General features: G+C 46.0%; 1 protein-coding gene across 1 annotated transcript in view; it reads right to left on the minus strand.

The window, feature by feature from the left end:
• Positions 1-20155, minus strand: part of LOC126480871 (gamma-1-syntrophin) — a 796968-nt gene that overhangs the window by 326665 nt on the left and 450148 nt on the right. Inside the window, exon 2 of the mRNA XM_050104253.1 lies at positions 5431-5586. Within this exon, the coding sequence (XP_049960210.1) occupies positions 5431-5586 (156 nt within the window). The remainder of the gene's footprint in view (positions 1-5430; positions 5587-20155) is intronic.

Here is a 20155-nt window from a genome sequence, read left to right on the forward strand (position 1 = left end):
CTACCGGACCTTCCGTGACATCATGATGCCTCGCTGGGTTATAATGTTCTGCGAGTTTATGTCTCCAGACTGTGTTGTGCCGCCAGCGTTTATAGGACTTCTCATACCGGTACACAAGCCAGGTGGAGGGCGATCAGTTAACGACTATCGGCCGCTTACAATGCTGAACGCCGATTACAAGATTTTCGCCAGACTTATGGCGGGCCGCATAAGACGACTTTGCCGCTGATTCTCTCCCCAGAGCAGACGTCGCAGGGGGGAGAAGCCAACATACACATCGCCACCGGTGACAGCAGGGACTTAATAGCGATCGCCTCTGCGTGCCGTCTGAGAGCGGCGATTGTCTCCATCGGATTCAACCGCGCCTTTGATAGAGTGCACCATAACTTCCTCCTACGAGTGATGGACCGTATGGGATTACCCCCGGGCCTCATTGACACCCTGCGGCGCCTTTGGACCGCAGCCAACTCACACGTCCAGGTCAATGGAAGGACGGTAGGACCAGTACCCATTAAGAGGTCTCTACGACAGGGCTGTCCCCTTTCTACCTACCATTATGCAATCGCACTCGAGCCACTCCTAGAGGGCCTTAACCACCGGCTATCTGGCGTCATGCTGCGGGACGTCACCTTTCGCTATACGACATACGCTGACGACCTGCTACTGCTGGTTCGTTCCAATGACGAAGTTCAAAGCGCACTAACCTGGATCGAGCGATACGGACAGGCCGCAGGCACTCTTCTGAACATCAACAAATCGGCGGTGTTGGATATTGGGTGTGGTCTCGGACCGGAAGCCCTCGCTCCCCTTCCACCAGTTTCTGATCTGCGATATTTGGGAATCGGGTTCACGAAGGATGTACGTAAAACAGCTGCAGCAAACTACCGTCGGTTACTAAGGATCATACGCGCAACGGTGCGACAGAACCTGCTCCGAGACTTGAATCAGCTACAACGTGTTTAATACCTGAACCTCTACGTGGCATCAAAACTCAACCATGTGGCACAAGTCCTCCCACTACCGCTGCAGATAGGTCGCCGGCTTCAGGCGGGCTTCAGTTACCACGTTTCCGCAGGTCATATATTTAAAGTAAGATACGACATTCTTACCCTCCCAGTGCACAAAGGGGGGCTGGGATTGGTCAACGTCAGGGCGAGAGCAGCTGACCTTTACATGACCAACATGTGGAAACGATGGAAAAGTCAACATACCTCTCCCACCGGTCGTTTACCACAGGTTCTGATGCCAGTCTCTCACGTCCCGCCGGTGTTGGTTGCGCACGTCGCACCACAGCTCTCCCATGTGTCGACTTTCATTCTTGATTAAAGCTATGTCAGCTCGAACCTCCCCGCCACACGTCCACCAAAGGCGAAAGATTTTTATAACAACCTTCTGCGGGCTGTTCCCCATAACGTGGTGGAAAACAAGTACCCTACAGTTCACTGCCCAAGAGTGTGGAAAACGATACACCAAACTTTCTGTCATCTACGGTGCGTTCGAAGTGGTAGCAGATCGCCAATAAAAAATATGACACACGACAGCGACTTAAAGCTATTGGACTGGCAAACCCACCTTATTGCCCAGATTGTCACCTCTTGGATACCGATGAACATACTTTTATATGCGCATCGTCGTCCGGAGTTTGGCTACTAACACAGAAGATATTGGCTTGTTACCTCCGGGTCACGCCTGATATGATTCACCATCAGACCCCGCTCTGTCCAGATGAATCTTACTTTCCCGACGCAAAATATCATGGGCTTACATGGTTCAAAGGAATTACCATCGCCAATATCTTTGGCGACGGAGAGAAAGAGCAGCTTGATTACTGGTGGTTACTCCAAAATGCTTACAATGCCCTCGAACGCACACCGAGATACCGTATGCTCTTCGCAAATTATTTACGCAGCACTTTCGTTAACCCCCACTGAGCTGGGGAGTGCCTAGCTGCGGTTAATGTTCTGTGCCGCATCACACTTACGGCTGAACGCCCTGCCTTGTCAGCGATGAGAGAAGGAAGAGACAGGCTACTGCAAGGATTGCTGTTTTCCTTTAGGCACTAGCGAAGCAGAATGCCTCCGTTGCAGCTACCCTTCAAAGGCGCTTACCCTTCAGATAACGATGGCGAAGCACTAAGTGGAACCAGTTGCGTTTATTGAAGAACTTTTTAGCTGGAATTGCATCAGTGATTTACATTTTTATTTTTTGTTTACTCTTTGAATGCCGCCTTTGTTGTTGTAACACTGTTACTAGAAACCCAATTTGTACACGTTTCGTCAATGTAATCATGTAAAAAAATAAAAAAAAAAAAAAAAAAAACGCAACCGCTTAAAGTTTGATTGTCAGCATTGGCGGCCGAAGACTTCCGCATAATTGTTGTTGTTACATTGGCGGCCGAAGACTTCCGCATAGTTATTGTTGTTATTTTGTACTAAGTAGGATTACTTCCTGCATAAGAAGTCACCCTCACTCCGCCAACGGCGTTGTCAAACAGGGCGAACGAGCGGACAGAGGTTCAGGGCACTCTCTTGTCTCTGACCCTAAAGGCGGAGGAACCAGCAATGACCAACGACATGAGGATGCGGAAGACAATGGAAACCACTGTATTAAAGACGCACAGCGTGTATCCACAGGACATGTGTTCTGTAACTGAAAAAGTGTCATGATGATCTCTATTGGCAAAAGATTTCGGAATAGTCACCCATTCGAATCTCCGGGAGGGGACTGCCAAGGGGGAGGTGACCATGAGAAAAAGCACGAAGAACCAACGAAAGGATAACGTTCTACGAGTCGGGCGTGGAATTTCAGAAAGGCGTTCGACAATGTAAAATGGTGCAAGATGTTCGAAATTATAAGAAAAGTAGGGGTAAGCTATAGGGAGAGACGGATACTATGCAATATGTCCAAGAGCCAAAAGGAAAAAATAAGAGTGGACGATCAAGAAAGAAGTGCTCGGATTAAAAAGGGTGTAAGACAGGGGTCTAGTCTTTCACGCCTACTATTAAATCTGTACATCAAGGAAGCAATGATAGAAATAACAGAAAGATTCAGGAGTGGAATTACAATTCAAAGTGAAAGGATGTCAATGATACGATTCGCTGATGACATTGCTATCCTCAGTGAAAGTGAAGAAGAATTACACGATCTGCTGAACAGAATGAACTGTCTAATGCGTACAGAATATGGATTGAGAGTAAATCGAAGAAAGACGAAAGTCATGAGAAGTAGCAGAAATGAGAACAGCGAGTAACTTAACATCAGGATTGATGGTCACGAGGCAGATGAAGTTAAGGGATTTTGCTGCCTCAGCAGTAAAATAACCAATGACGGAAGGAGTAAGCAGGACATCAAACGCGGACAAGCAATGACAAAAAGTACATTTCTGGCCAAGAGAATCTACTAGTATCAAACATAGGCCTTAATTTGAGGAAGAAATTTGTGAGAATATACGTCTGGAGTACAGCATTGTATGGTAGTGAAACATGCACTGTGTTAAAATCGGATCAGAAGAGAATCGAAGCATTTGAGATGTGATGTTAGAGACGACTGTTGAAAATTAGGTGGATGGATAAAGTAAGGAAAGATGTTCCGTACAGAATTGGAGAGGAAAAGAATATGTGGAAGACACTGATAAGGAGAAGGGCAGGATGATAGGATATCCGTTAAGACATGAGGGAATGACTTCCATGGTACTAGGGGAGCTGTGGAGGGCAAAAACTGTAGCGAAAGACAGAGATTGGAATACATCCAGCAAATGACTGAGGACGTAGGTTGCAAGTGCTACTCTGAGTCGACGGGATTGGCACAGGAGAGGAATTCGTGGCGGGCCGCTTCTTTTTTTGATATAAGTTTCACTGGTTGGCAATTATTGTTTAACTATTTGTTCATGTATCCTTTTTAATTCTGCCGAGAGTTGCTTTTCGTATGTGGTATTAGTAAATCTTATTAGCAGCTGCTGTTTTGCTCACTGATCAGATTATTAAATTCTGCGAATAGTTGCTTTCCTGAAGTTGTTGGCAGTTGCTGTTTTACTTATTGATCATTTTATTAAATTCTCCCAACAGTTGCTTCCTAAAGTTGTAATACCAAATCTTTTTTGCTTTCGCTGTCTTGCTCATTATTCTATTACATTTTGCGAACAGTTGCTTATCTTAAGTCAGAACTGTATATCTTGCTGCTAGCTGCTGTTTAACTTTTTACTCATTCTATTAAATTCTTCCAGCATCGAGTTTTGTATATCACTATATCAAATTATGTTGGCAATGGTTGTCAAATTTGGCCGTGTTATTAAATGCTGATGTCATTAGATTGTTGTGTTGAGTCTTTTAGTAAATTCTTCCACCAGTATCATTTTGCGAAGTCATATCAATAAATTGTGGTGGTATTTGCTGTTCTTGTCGGAGGTTCGAGTCCTTACTCGGGCTTGGTGTGTGTGTGTGTGTGTGTGTGTTGTAGTTAGCGTAAGAGTGCTAGTTCTGCAAGGTTCGCAGGAGAGCTTCTATAAAGTTTGGAATGTAGGAGACGAGGTACTGGCAGAATTAAAGCTGTGAGGACGGGGCGTGAGTCGTGCTTGGGTAGCTCAGATGGTGGAGCACTTGTCCACGAAAGGCAAAGGTCCCGAGTTAGAGTCTCGGTCCGGCACACTGTTTTAATCTGCCAGGAAGTTACATATCAGCGCACCCTCCGCTGGAGAGTGAAAATCTCATTATAGCGTAAGATAGTTTAAATTAGATTAAGTAGTGTGTAAGCTTAGGGACCGATGACCTCAGCTGTTTGGTCCCGTAAGATCTTACCACAAATTTTCCGTTGCAACAGTGACGACTTTTTCAGTCTGGGTAGAGACTTTATCGTTAGGATGTCAGTGACCTATACAGGATGATTCAGCTGCCCCTATCGATGGGTTTTATGCAACCCACAACCCCTTCAAAAACGATGCGCGAGAAATTCATATCCTCTCACTCCCTACAACACTATTAATCCTCCCGAAAAAAGGACTGGACCTTACTGCACTAAATTTAATGTAGTTAAATTTCGTACTGGGATAGTTTTCGATGTTGGTCACAGTTATCAAGTTAAGGAAAATGCATTTGAAGGTGAGTTTTGTATGTTTTTCTTGAATAATTCGAGAACTACCGCCTCTAGCGAAGACGTTTAGCGGTATAAAATTTAAGCACATTAAATTTCCCACAAAAAGATCCTCTTCATTTTCTATAGGACTAATAGCTGGCGGGTAGCAAGCGAGACAATACGTTGAATCTTGCGCTTGACATTTGAAGGCGTTGTGGGTTGCATAAAACACATTGGTAGGGGCAACTGAATCACCCCGTTTTGACACAACACTGTAAGTATTCCTGCTGTTGGATCCTCAGCCTTCAGTACAGACCCTGGAGTGCAGTAGCGCGCCAGCTGGAAGACTGTTTCAGTACTCACCCTGGAGTCGAGCGGCGTGGGCGAGAGCTGGGCGGTACGGAGGTTGTTGCGGGCCGGCTCCTCGCGCTGCAGGCGCAGCAGCTCCATGGATAGGTGCAGCCGCATCGGTGACGGGCGGCTCTTGCCGTCGCTCACCGTCACCATGCCGCACCGCACCTGCGCACACACACCACTCACACTCAGCTTACTCGCCTCCTCACCTATCCTCTCCTCATTCTGCTACTCACTACTCTCTGTTACCTGCTGCCATTTACTACCCTCAAATACGTTTCAGTCTAAGATTATCTGCGAGACGTTTAATTTTCTGGACAGACACAGAAAATGTAGGCTCACCATTCTAAAAATTAGTCACCGTCTTAAAAGAGCGCACTGGTCACTTTGGAGTGCTGCAGACGCGGAGGAGAAAAACTGAACTACTGCGCTTATGTAAGTCATAGAAGTGAAGTGGTGTCTTCGTGCCGGCCAGCTGTATGGAACCAGCGTAGCAAAGGTAACTTTTGGTGTAACCCGGGCTGTGTGTTGGGACCCTTGCTGTTCAGGATGTATATTAATGGCCTGGCAGACAATATTAATAGCAACCTCAGACTTTCAGCAGATAATGCATTTAAGATATTCTGTCTGAAGAAAAGGTTCACAAATTTTATCAGAGGGGGAACGTATCAAGCTCGGCAACTTGGTTTAAATGTTCAGAAATATAAAATCACCTATTAAAAATAACAAACCGAAAAAAAGTGGAATACTATGACGACAATATCAACGATTCATAATTAGAATGAACTTATACAAGTACGTGAATGTAACATTGTATGAATGAAATGGAACGCTCACACAGCCTCAGTCGCAGCTAAGGCAAGTGGCAGACGTCGGTTTATTGGCAGGATTGTGAGAAAACGTGAAGTCTGCGAAGGAGACTGCCTAAAAATAATTTGTACGTCCCATATTAGAATGTTGCTTAAGTTTGTGGATCCATACAAAATACGACTGTCGAGAGACGTTAAAAATCTACAAAGAAGTGCGGTACGAATGGTCACAGGTTTGTTTGACTCATGAGAGCCGGCCGCTGTGGCCGAGCGGTTCTAAGCGCTTCAGTCCGGAACTGTGCGACTGCTACGGTCGCAGGTTCGAATCCTGCCTCGGGCATGGATGTGTGTGATGTCCTTAGGTTAGTTAGGTTTAAGTAGTTCTAAGTTCTAGGGGACTGATGACCTTAGATGTTAAGTCCCATAGTTCTCAGAGCCATTTGAATCGTTTTTGACTCATGAGAAAGCATCATCGACATACTGAAACCCTACATTGGCAGACTCTTGAAGACAGACGCAAATTATGACTCTAAGGCCTATGTACAATGTTCCAAGAAATACTGTTAGCTGAAGAATCTATTCTTCTGTCACCTATGTACCACTACCAAAGGGCCCGTGACGATGAGACTAATTTCAGCATGTACAGATGCATTGAAATAGCCTCGCGTTCCATAAGCGACTGTAGCGGTTATAAACATTAAGTTGCGATACTATCCCTTCAAAGGGGTTTTCAAAGTATGTATGCAGAAGTAGATGTAAAAATACGCCGCCTTTTTCCTAAACAAATGTCTCTTTCATTCAATGTTTCCCTCGTTTGTGAGGCAAATACCGGAACTGGAAGTCCTCTCCTAAATATTCTCATGGATCCCTTGTGCCCACTACCGTCTGGTTTTTTGGCTGCAAACGGCTTGCTTTACTCTTTGGGGTAGCTAATGAAAATGTATAAAAGTAGTTCTGGATGTCTTAACTTGCAATGAGGCGCAGTGATTAGATACAGTATTGAAATTTTGGAGCAGGGCGATTAAACTCACTGAACGGTGTCTTGAATTAAGTTTTCCGTGACTTCCCTGAAGTAGTTTTATGTTATCCATCTGTCTATGCGACGTAGTAGTTGTTCCACTTCATTAGTAATAATTGGTATCATTCAACCACTTTAACTGTACTGCATGTAAGACAATAATCCATTTCTGTAGACAATGCTCTCATCATGTGATTGTCGACAAGCAGCTTATGATTCTCTCAGGAGCTGCACATACGCAGGTGGTACCACGACCACTAATTCTCACCGCTGCATCTAATATATGGTTCACAAGCCACTGAAAAGTGGCGTACCGTTTACCAGTGTTATCGACTTTCTTTCCTGATCCGTTCGAGTACTGAACGAGAGAAACAATGTATCTATAACTCTGCACGCGCTCTAATCACTCTTGGTGTATTCTTGTGGTGCCTACGAGAGGTAGAGATGCTGCCAGAGTAATAGTGACGCAATCTTCTTTGAGTACCGGTTGCCTAAACTGACCGAACAGCATTTCGCGAGAAATAGTCGTCTTTATTCTAAAGATTCTCTTACGTCAGGAGTGCAGGAGAACTTCTGTGAAGGTAGGAGATGAGCTGCTATTGAAGTATAGCTGTGAGGCATAGTCGCGAGCCGCGCTTTGATAGCTCATTCGGTTGGGTATGTGCCCACGATAGGCAAAGGTCCGACACACTGTTTCAATCTGCCAGGAAGTTTCGTTCTCTTGTATGTTGCCCAAGAATTTATGTTGCACTTTCGTATGAGCTACGCCATCCTGTTAGAACCCTGTCTCTGAACTCGTTCGACATCCGTGGTCATGCGTTCTTGAGAGGTATCCGAACACTGGCACAGTGCTCTAGAATTGGTCGCACTACATGCAATTCGCTTTACAGATGGCATGCATGTTGCCAGAATCCTTAGAACAAATCTAAGCTTTCCATTCGCCTTTCTTAATACCAATCTAACGTGATCATCCAGTTTCATATCACTTAGTTCAAAGTACTTACGCGATGTAATTTGCTCAAAATATGCATCACTAATTTTGCAACCAGATACTTTCTCTTTGTTAGAGACATTATACCAGATAGATGGTAAAAGCTGTAGAGGAAGATAGAGATTGGAATACATCCCAAATAATCTAGGACGTAGGTTGAAAGTGATACTCTGAGATGAAGAGATTGACACAGGAGAGGAATTCGTGGCGGGCTGCATCAAACCAGCCAGCAGACTGATGACAAAGAAAAAATTCCTGAGCCAGTCATATTCTTGTAAAGACAAACGGGTTTAAATGGCTCTGAGCCCTATGGGACATAACTTCTGAGATCATCAGTCCCCTAGAACTTAGAACTACTTAAACCTAACTAACCTAAGGACATCACACACATCCATGCCCGACGTAGGATTCGAACCTGCGACCGTAGCGGTCGCGCGGTTCCAGACTGTAGCGCCTAGAACCGCTCGGCCACGCCGGCCGTCTTGTACAGACAGTCCGTATAATGGTATCTTGGTTAACAGTAGATGATGCGGTACAGTGTAGAACGGCTTTCGGAAATCTAGTAAGCCGGGATCTACTTTTTCACATTCGTATCCTGTTTGCAGTATGTCGTGTGTGAAATCTACACCAGGACATGAGGAGACATTTCCTCTGGGCACTGTTAGTGGCCGCAGCTGATGTAGTGGACGCTGCTTGGTGAGCAGCTGTTGTATGTGAAATTGCAGTTGTAGACATTGTAATGAATAATACAACCGATTGCGAAAACGAAGCATTAAAGAAACAGTTAAAATGGTTGAATTCTACCAACTACCACTGATTACCTCAAGTACTTCAGGCAATTGGTGACAGACATTTCATTCCGCCAACCTGCTCTAACGGAATTTGTCCCGGCTTCCTAGCGACCTCAACGCTGGCGGAACAATAAGTCTGGCCGGCCAGAATGGCCGTGCGGTTCTAGGCGTTACAGTCTGAAACCGAGCGACCGCTACGGTCGCAGGTTCGAATCCTGCCTCGGGCATGGATGTGTGTGATGTCCTTAGGTTAGTTAGGTTTAAGTAGTTCTAAGTTCTGGGGGACTGATGACCTCAGAAGTTAAGTCGCATAGTGCTCAGAGCCATTTTTGAACAATAAAGTCTAATCTTCCTTCTTCAGTTTTACGAAATGAATCGGTAGTTAATTCATTAAGCTACTCACAAGTGTTCCATCTCGTATGGTAAATACCGTGAACAAGAACAGGGCATATGTTATTTGGAGTGTCTAGAGCGGTTTAAGACAGGTCTCGCCACAAAGAGTTTAATTTCGGCGAGCGGCGAGCAGCTGAGCGATAAACGCAGGCTTTCCTCTGCTCCCCGGCGGGATTACAGTTTAATCAACAAAAATAATAAGGAAGCGGAAGACGCTTAATGTCTGCCCCCGCGCCAGCTGCCGGGGCCAAGTTTGCGGGGCGTCTGGCCCGCCTCTGGCGCGTAATGCGATTTGGCGAGCTGCGCGTCTCGCGGGACGCAAAGACAAACAGCCGTTCTGCGTTCTGCCTCCCGTCTCTCTTTCTCTCTCTCTCGCCACAAGAGAGCATGCAAGAGGAGTGACGCTCTCACAGCTACGGCAATAAGTGTTAAGACACTTTAGATACTGCGCAATGCCTATTTTCACGAATTGTTCCTGTCCCGTTTCCTATAGAGTGTCGGCCATTTCTGTCACCATCACAAACATTTGACCTTACACTGTATTTTTCAGCATGTCGTTGACATCCTTTTAAATGAAGCGTAGTGCCTCTTCAAGGCGCACTGCTTTTGGGCCTCCTTGTACCAGATCCTGTTGCGTCATGATGTCTGAGGATATGACCTAAACAGGGCATTGAAGGAAATGGGTCATTGGCTGCTCAACACTACACTCATGGGACACATCGTAGTTATCGCAGAGTTCTCATTCTAACCGGCCAGTGCCCACAAGAAGACGATTAGGTGATCTCCATTTTGGCCATAGGCTGTTACCTGGGGGTAGCTCCACTTTTGGTGGTATACAACCACTTTTCGCTCTTTCCTGCCATCACTGAAGCCTTTCTTCCGCCTTTGACTTCAGTGCGGGGGAGGTACTTTAGAGTAAGCTTTTTCCTGCTGCGAAGATGTCGAGCAACAGGTTCATGTCGTTTAAGTGGGTGTCTGCCAACAGTGTTGACTTCGTTCCTTTTGGATTTCGCTCTTGCTGTCAGCCGTATATAGGGTGGAGCCATTGGGGCCACAGCCAGTATCTTCTCGAGTGGGTTTAGTGTCAGTGTACATCGTATCCACAACGAAATTGATAGAAATGTGTGAGGCAGATGAAGCACTGTACAACTTGCAACATTCAAAGAACAAAAATTTAATAACAAGAAGCGAGAGCTATAAAAAAGTTGCGGAGATCATTAATGATTAAGTATGGCGAGGATGTGTCCCTGAGGATATAAAGGAGAAAATATAGTACTTTTGTAGAAATAAAAATATTTATAATCGATATAGTATGTAGTAAGCTGTTATTCGCCTTCAGATACCCCTTCTTTAGTGCTTTATAAATAGCTTCACGCGTTTCTAGTGTTACTTTCTTTAGTGTGCAATGCGGAATTCGAGTGCTACACTTTAAAGCAGAGCAACTCTCTCCTGCTGCAAGAAATCTTAGTGTTTCGGATATCGTGTTTCCGATGGGAGTGTTCTGCTTCGTACTATGAGGAGCAACATTCTTGAGCACATACTGAAATGTACTTTTGTCCATTCGCAAGTAATTTTTATACCACTTTACGCCCTCGACTTGCAGCTCCCGTAACAGAGATTTTGTTGAATGCTTTTAACATCTCTCCGTGAAACCCACTACCTAACTACGTTTCCTTTTTCTTTTCTTCTGCTCTTCTTCCAAATATAAATACAATGCAGTTGTGAACATGCAACTACAGGGTACAGTAATAAGTCTTCGTCAGCCATTCTGAAGGAGCTACGACGCGTAAGAACTTTGTAAAAGAAAATTTGGTGACAATGTAATACCCCTATCTGCTCCACGTCAGACGCCTTTGTCAAAGAAAATATAATGAATGTTTGATTAAATTTCTTTGACAAAGAAAATTCGGCAGTGTAATGCCGGCCTAACTGGGTACACCACAAGATCCTGAAGAAGATCGCAAAGGGTCGAAACGTCGATTGTGTAAGTATATGTGGAAGCTAAACAGCTGAACAGTCTAAGAAGATTTCACCGCCAAGGACAACGAACACGAAAGACCGCTTGTGATACCCACCTTTCCCTGGTTGGTTCACAAAACGAAGGCTACGTTGGTATCTCGTTATTTGTTGTAGCCGTGCTTTCTGTAAATTCCGCCGCGCCGGTTTCCTTTCCCGGATAATGTAGCGTCTTACAGCTCTGAGAGCCGCACGGCTCCTTAATGTTATTCCAAGCAAATCCCGTCGCCGACGTCGCGACTGCATCTCAGCGCCACCCCTTACCCCCACCACTCTCCGTACAATACACAATGCAATACTGCGCGCAACACAATAGCACACGAGCCGCTATTCTGCCGGATAATCTGCTGAGGCAGAGTGGGAATTCAATTCGGCTGACGAGCGACTTCTGCGTTAGTTGCGCCAGCGGCGCGGAAAATCGTGACGTTTATCCCGCTCTGCTGTGCGCCGCTCGGTTCCGTTGCTTCTGCTGGCTCCTACCCCTCCAGAAGCTGACGGGGAGACCACGGCTGCCTTTCGGGACACACCATTAGCGTTGGCCGCTTGTGATTTCGGCCTGTCGGCTATTCTTGCCTACATCGATTCCCACAGGTCGATTGGCGAGTCCCGGACGCCATTGTATTTTCATGAGCGCAGTCTCGGGTTAGGTGGGTAGCCGGACAGGTAGACATGCGCTGACACTAAAGCTGCCACAATCAATAGATGCCAACCATCTTTTGACCGCAACTGTTTCCTCTTAGTCCAGGGCTAAATGATAAATAATTCTGAGAACTGAACGCGTGTGGCTGGCAGAAACTACACGTTTATTTTAAGTGCAAAGTTGCGGCGGTTAATCAGTTTGAATTAAATTGAATCGGGTATTAAGTCGCGCCATTACGAAACACTAAAACAACTACAACGCCAAGCGTCTTTGAGCCGTCCTCTACAAAGTGGCTAAATGGTTGGCGATAGTCGTTCCTATACGTACCGCCTAATGTAGATTATCAGCTACCAACTGACGTCACATTGTGGAGTATCACTGAACAGTCTGAAGTAAAGATGCTAGCTGCTCTAGGAGGTGACTGACTGGGAACAGCAAATCGGCTGGTTATAGCCAGGGCCAGCTCTTTTTCTGCGGCAAAGTCGTCGATGCTGCATAGTAGTCCTCTCTGGAGAGTTGTACAAGGCGGTTATTCTTTCAGCTGGGCGATTCCACAGTTCTCCAGAATACGCGAGCGATCCATTTCATTGCGTAGCAAGGAGCTCCGTCGCGGATACATAAACGCAATGTTTTCTATCGGGGTGGCCACGTACGTGATCTGGTATGTTCCAGAAAGGTGAAGTAAATGCTCTCAATTCAGCAGGAGCGAGCAATGTACGATTTGGTTGAAGCGTCATCAACGTCGGGAGGTCTTTAAGACCGCTAAAATCGACAAGGAAGTCCCCACAAAAAGTTAATGACCTGTGAAATGGACAGCCCAAGTTTGCGGTACGCCAGACAGACAGCTTGTCAAGCAGCTGTGGATACAGCAACTCCAAGTTAGAGAATCACAAAAATCGTGAGGTGATGAAACAATTTGAGCAGCGAGAACGATTACACTCTGATGTTGCCCTAGCAGCTAACAAAATCAGTCCAAAGAGCTGCGTGGAGGAAGCACGTGCACAACACGAATGTATAGCTGACGCCTACCAGAGAACTATGGTCTCTCGTCGACGGCTGTCAATACAGAAAACAAGGTTTCTGGTAACATGGCCAAACTGCACCGTGCAATACTAGCTATCTTCCTCCTAGGCTGTGGATAAGCCAGTAACAACTTACAACAGCGGTGTTACAAAAACTATTAACTAAACTTTTAAATATGTAGGACTGTTAAGAATTATTGCGAAAGTATATTCAGCACAGTGATTCCTACGACATCGAAAAGAGAGATGGTAGTGTACAGTGACCTATAATCGGTGTGTGCCTGAGTCTGACGCTACATTCTTCTTGGGTGCACCTCACTTTCTGAGGATTCTTGCACTGAATCTCAGCTTGGATTTTCTACGATCAGTTTTTACATGGTCATTCTCCTTTAAATCGATCGCCATACATACTCTGAGACATTTATTCAATGTAAATGTTTGCAGCCATTGGCCGGAAAAACGTGTTTCTTTCTGCCTGTTTATGTGGAATAAGTTAAATTTGTGGTGTTGAGAGAGGGCTGCCAATAACTGCACCAAGCGGTGATCTTTTGCAAGTCTGCTTGCATTTTGCTAGAATTTTCTAATGCTTCACAGCAACCTAATTGGTAAACGTTCCTAACGGACTTCCGAAGATATTCACTCGGTTGTCTGTATATGATGTGTTTACATATCTTAACAGTAATGTATCCCTAACTGCCAAAATTCTTTCCATCTTCGAACTCTTAGCAAGTCATTACTACATTAGGAAACGAAATACATTATACACTTCCAATGGTTTCCACGAACACTTAACATCCTTTGTTGAAGTGCTATAGTAAACTATCTACATGCAGTACCACCACAGCATCTGGAGCTGCTACTATGGTACATCCCGAAGAGTCAATAAGAAAGAGTGACTTTGTCAGTAGCTTACAATTTACACATGTTGTTTGCATTAGGTAATGTTGTAATTTATAATATTAGGAGGCAAAATCGGTTGAAGTGAAATACAGTAGAACCTCACCAATCTGTCCTTTACGGCCCGGGACCATGATCGGAACGCAAAAAAAGTTCAGATTTTCAGAGGAACTTTTTTATTGACCCATCACATCACAATACAGTACAGGAAAAATTTAACTTTTAACTAGAAATGCTGTTTGAAATGCTATTCCATGTTGAAACAGCAACAAAACGAAAAGTAAACGTTGACGCACTGAAAATCTTACACGAAAGTGTAATGTACAGTAGTGCCTATACTGTAAACTACGTCTGTCTCGCACGGTAAGATATTGTTACTGTGGGTGGAAGTTTAACATGTTTACATACCTTATCACAATACTGTATTGACACACAACTGATTTTCACTTAACTTTTTGAAACATGAGAAATCGCACGTTGAGAAATGTTCTATTCTTAAGAGGGACGAGAAAAGTATGTAATGTTCTTTTGCTTAGTAGACGACAACCTTGATTTTGCCGCAGTGTTCCACCATTTCCTAATCCACAAACTGTCTGTTGGGGTAAACGTAGAGCTTTATTCATTGTAGAGCTGCATCAAATGCATCTTTAGAGTCTGTATCTGAGACATTTTCTTCGTTGTCGTCTTAATCTTTCTCGTTCTCATCGGTTGTTCGAGTTACAGGGTGAATAATTTGATCTTCAGTTAATTCTGCTTCTGTCTTGGAATCAACGTCAGCTGACTGATCCACTAACTCCCGTCACTGGGTTCAACGTCCTGCTGTAGCGGCAGCGTCACGTGTTTACGTTTGGTTGGTACCATAATGTAGTTTTACATAGTTCTGTATGTAAGAAGATCACTGTGACTAACTTATAAAATAAAAGTTTGCACTATAGTATTTATTGATAGAGCTAGAAGCAAGTTAGTTCGTACTAAAACTGACAGAACTGTCGCAGCTATCAACGGTCAACTGCCTACTGATCCATATCGTAGACGACGAGCCATCGACAAATCCTGTAGCAGAGGCCCATTTACGTAAATGACCACCGGAAATGGGATGGTCGGACTAAGCAGGGAGTCGGAACATACCAGATCGGATTAGCGAGGTTCTGCTGCACTTTGTTCCATCACCAGTTTGGACAGTAACTAGCTATCATTCTCAGATTCTGAGATCTCTCAGAAATATAGCTACACATCAGCCTCGTCGATATACCGAGCACAAGCCCCAATTACAACCGAAGCGCCAAAGGAACTGGTACAGGCATGCGTATCCAAATACAGATATATGTAAACAGGCAGAATACGGCGCGAGGGTCGGCAGTGCCTATATAAGACAACTAGTGTCTGGCGCAGTTCTTAGATCGTTTAGTGCTCCTACAAGGGCAGGTTATCCAGATTTGAGTGAGATTAAACGTGTGTGTGTAATCGGCGCGCGAGCGATGGGACACGGCATCTCCGAGGTAGCGATGAAGTGGGGATTTTCCCGTACGACAATTTCACGAGTGTACTGTGAATATCAGGTAAAACATCAAATCTCCGATATCGCTGCGGTAGGAAAAAGATGCTGCAAGAACGGGAACAAGAGAATAGTTCAACTTGACAGAAGTGCAACCCTTCAACAGACTGTTGCAGATTTCAGTGCTGGACCATCAAAAAGTGCCAGCATGCTAACCATTCAATGAAACAGCATCTATAACTCCTTTAGGACCCGAAGGCCCACTCGTGTACCCTTGATGACTCAACGAGACAAAGCTTTACGCCTCGCCTGAGCATGCCAACACCGAAGTTGGACTGTTGACGACTGGAAACGTGTTGCCTGGTCGGACGAGTCTCGTTTGAAATTGTATCGAGCGGATGGACGTGTACGCGTGTGGAGACAACCTCATGAATCCATGGATTCTGGCCGTCCGGAGTGGCCGTGCGGTTCTAGGCGCTACAGTCTGGAATCGGGCGACCGCTACGGTCGCAGGTTCGAATCCTGCCTCGGGCATGGATGTGTGTGATGTCCTTAGGTTAGTTAGGTTTAACTAGTTCTAAGTTCTAGGCTACTGATGACCTCAGAAGTTAAGGCGCATAGTGCTCAGAGCCATTTGAACCATGGGTTCTGCATATCAGCAGGGGACTGTTCAGGCTGAAAGAGGCTCTGTAAGTGTATGGGGCGTGTGCAGTTGTAGTTATATGCGACCCCTAATACGTCTAGATACGACTGTGCCAGATGACACGTACATAGGCATCCTGTCTGATCACGTGCATCCACTTATGTCCACTCTGCATTCCGACAGACTCGGGTAAGTCCAGCAAGACAATGCAACACCCCACACGTCCATAATTGCTACAGAGTGTCTCCAGGGCCACTCTTCTGAGTTTAAACGCTTTCACTGGACACCAAATTCCCCACACATAAACATTATTGAGCGTATCCGGGATGCCCTGCAACGTGCTGTTCAGATGAGATCTCTACCCCCTCGGGCCCTTACGAATTTGTGGAGAGCCCTGCAGAATTTTTGGTGTCAGTTCCTTCCAGCACTTATTCAGACATTAGTTGAGTCCACGACACGTTGTGCTGCGACACTTTTGCGTGCTCGCGTGGGCCCTACGCGATATTAGGCAGGTGCACCAGTTTCATTGATTCTTCATTGTATAATAATACAGATCCACACAGGTTCGGCAAATACACTCCTGGAAATTGAAATAAGAACACCGTGAATTCATTGTCCCAGGAAGGGGAAACTTTATTGACACATTCCTGGGGTCAGATACATCACATGATCACACTGACAGAACCACAGGCACATAGACACAGGCAACAGAGCATGCACAATGTCGGTACTAGTACAGTGTATATCCACCTTTCGCAGCAATGCAGGCTGCTATTCTCCCATGGAGACGATCGTAGAGATGCTGGATGTAGTCCTGTGGAACGGCTTGCCATGCCATTTCCACCTGGCGGCTCAGTTGGACCAGCGTTCGTGCTGGACGTGCAGACCGCGTGAGACGACGCTTCATCCAGTCCCAAATATGCTCAATGGGGGACAGATCAGGAGATCTTGCTGGCCAGGGTAGTTGACTTACACCTTCTAGAGCACGTTGGGTGGCACGGGATAGATGCGGACGTGCATTGTCCTGTTGGAACAGCAAGTTACCTTGCCGGTCTAGGAATGGTAGAACGATGGGTTCGATGCCAGTTTGGATGTACCGTGCACTATTCAGTGTCCCCTCGACGATCACCAGTGGTGTACGGCCAGTGTAGGAGATCGCTCCCCACACTATGATGCCGGGTGTTGGCCCTGTGTGCCTCGGTCGTATGCAGTCCTGATTGTGGCGCTCACCTGCACGGCACCAAACACGCATACGACCATCATTGGCACCAAGGCAGAAGCGACTCTCATCGCTGAAGACGACACGTCTCCATTCGTCCCTCCATTCACGCCTGTTGCGACACCACTGGAGGCGGGCTGCACGATGTTGGGGCGTGAGCGGAAGACGGCCTAACGGTGTGCGGGACCGTAGCCCAGCTTCATGGAGACGGTTGCGAATGGTCCTCGCCGATACCCCAGGAGCAACATTGTCCCTAATTTGCTGGGAAGAGGCGGTGCGGTCCCCTACGGCACTGCGTAGGATCCTACGGTTTTGGCGTGCATCCGTGCGTCGCTGCGGTCCGGTCCTAGGTCGACGGGCACGTGCACCTTCCGCCGACCACTGGCGACAACATCGATGTACTGTGGAGACCTCACGCCCCACGTGTTGAGAAATTCGGCGGTGCGTCCACCCGGCCTCCCGCATGCCCACTATACGCCCTCGCTCAAAGTCCGTCAACTGCACATACGGTTCACGTCCACGCTGTCGCGGCATGCTACCAGTGTTAAAGACTGCGATGGAGCTCCGTATGCCACGGCAAACTGGCTGACACTGACGGCGGCGGTGCACAAATGCTGCGGTTCCTGGTGTGTCCGCTGTGCCGTGCGTGTGATCATTGCTTGTACAGCCCTCTCGCAGTGTCCGGAGCAAGTATGGTGGGTCTGACACACCGGTGTCAATGTGTTCTTTTTTCCATTTCCAGGAGTGTATATAAAACTTTCTAAATAAAATATACGTAGCACCAGTAAGGACGCCAGGGGCAAAACCAGGTAAATCAGTAAAGATGAAACGTCGATGACACAATTTCACACACACCAGACTAAAAAGCAGTTATAATTACATGGTAAACGGCCAGAAAATCTCCATAAATTCATGCAACACTGTGTCTTCCGTGATACAGTACACGTCTCCTCTCTTACTAGAGAATTTAGGAATATAAAGCAATAGAATTCGGAAAGGTGCACTGATTGTTAAGCTACCTACTGTAAATAGTTACTAAACCGAGATAGTGAGACGACAGTAGCTAAAAAGTGGTTGTGATTTCTACCATAGAATAAAAATGAGAAGTTGTCGGGAGGAGGAGATCGTGGATAGGTATGTAGGTAGGTAGGTAAGTAGGTCTGTATTGTTTGCTAGAGGTTATTCGTTTACTTTTGTTGAATTTTGTGAAGCGGCCGTGTGTGATACTGTACGATTTACTGGGATTATGTAAATACAGGTAGACAGAAAAGTTCTCAGCGGGACTCAGCAGCAGAAGCAGCGTTCTCCTGAAGATGGCGAACAGTAGGATCGCCGATATACAGGGTGTTACAAAAATGTACGGCCAAACTTTCAGGAAACATTCCTCACGCACAAAGAAAGAAAATATGTTAAGTGGACATGTGTCCGGAAACGCTTACTTTCCTTGTTAGAGCTCATTTTATTACATCTCTTCAAATCACATTAATCATGGAATGGAAACACAAAGCAACTGAACGTACCAGCGTGACTTCAAACACTGTTACAGTAAATGTTCAAAATGTCCGTAAGCGAGGATACATGCATCCACCCTCCGTCGCATGGAATCCCTGATGCGCTGATGCAGCCCTGGGGAATTGTGTATTGTATCACAGCCGTCTACAATACGAGCACGAAGAGTCTCTACATTTGGTACCGGGGTTGCGTAGACAAGAGCTTTCAAATGCCCCCATAAATGAAAGTCAAGAGGGTTGAGGTCAGGAGAGCGTGGAGGCCACGGAATTGGTCCGCCTCTACCAATCCATCGGTCACCGAATCTGTTGTTGAGAAACGTACGAACACTTGGACTGAAATGTGCAGGAGCTCCATCGTGCATGAACCACATGTTGTGTCGTATTTGTAAAGGCACATGTTCTAGCAGCACAGCTAGAGTATCCCGTATGAAATCATGATAACGTGCTCCATTGCGCGTAGGTGGAAGAACATGGGGCCCAATCAAGACATCACCAACAATGCCTGCCCAAACGTTCACAGAAATTCTGTGTTGATGGCGTGATTGCACAATTGCGTGCGGATTCTCGTCAGCCCACACATGTTGACTGTGAAAATTTACAATTTGATCACGTTGGAATGAAGCCTCATCCGTAAAGAGAACATTTGCACTGAAATGAGGATTGACACATTGTTGGATGAACCATTCGCAGAAGTGTACCCGTGGAGGCCAATCAGTTGCTGATAGTGCCTGCACACGGTGTACATGGTACGGAAACAACTGGTTCTCCCGTAGCACTCTCCATACAGTGACGTGGTCAACGTTACCTTGTACAGCAGCAACTTCTCTGACGCTGACATTAGGGCTATCGTCAACTGCACGAAGAATGCCTCGTCCATTGCAGGTGTCCTCGTCGTTCTAGGTCTTCCCCAGTCGCGAGTCATAGGCTGGAATGTTCCGTGTTCCCTATGACGCCGATCAATTGCTGCGAACGTCTTCCTGTCGGGATACCTTCGTTCTAGAAATCTGTCCCGATACAAACGTACCGCGCCACGGCTATTGCCCCGTGCTAATCCATACATCAAATGGGCATCTGCCAACTCCGCATTTGTAAACATTGCTCTGACTGCAAAACCACGTTCGTGATGAACACTAACCTGTTGATGCCACGTACTGATGTGCTTGATGCTGGTACTGTAGAGCAACAGTCGCATGTCAACGCAAGCCCCGAAGTCAGCATTACCTTCCTTCAATTGGGCCAAATGGCGGTGAATCGAGGAAGCACAGTACATACTGACGAAACTAATATGA

Source organism: Schistocerca serialis, chromosome 1 (genome assembly GCF_023864345.2).
Source record: "Schistocerca serialis cubense isolate TAMUIC-IGC-003099 chromosome 1, iqSchSeri2.2, whole genome shotgun sequence".
In the NCBI taxonomy this organism is placed as follows: Eukaryota; Metazoa; Arthropoda; class Insecta; order Orthoptera; family Acrididae; genus Schistocerca; species Schistocerca serialis.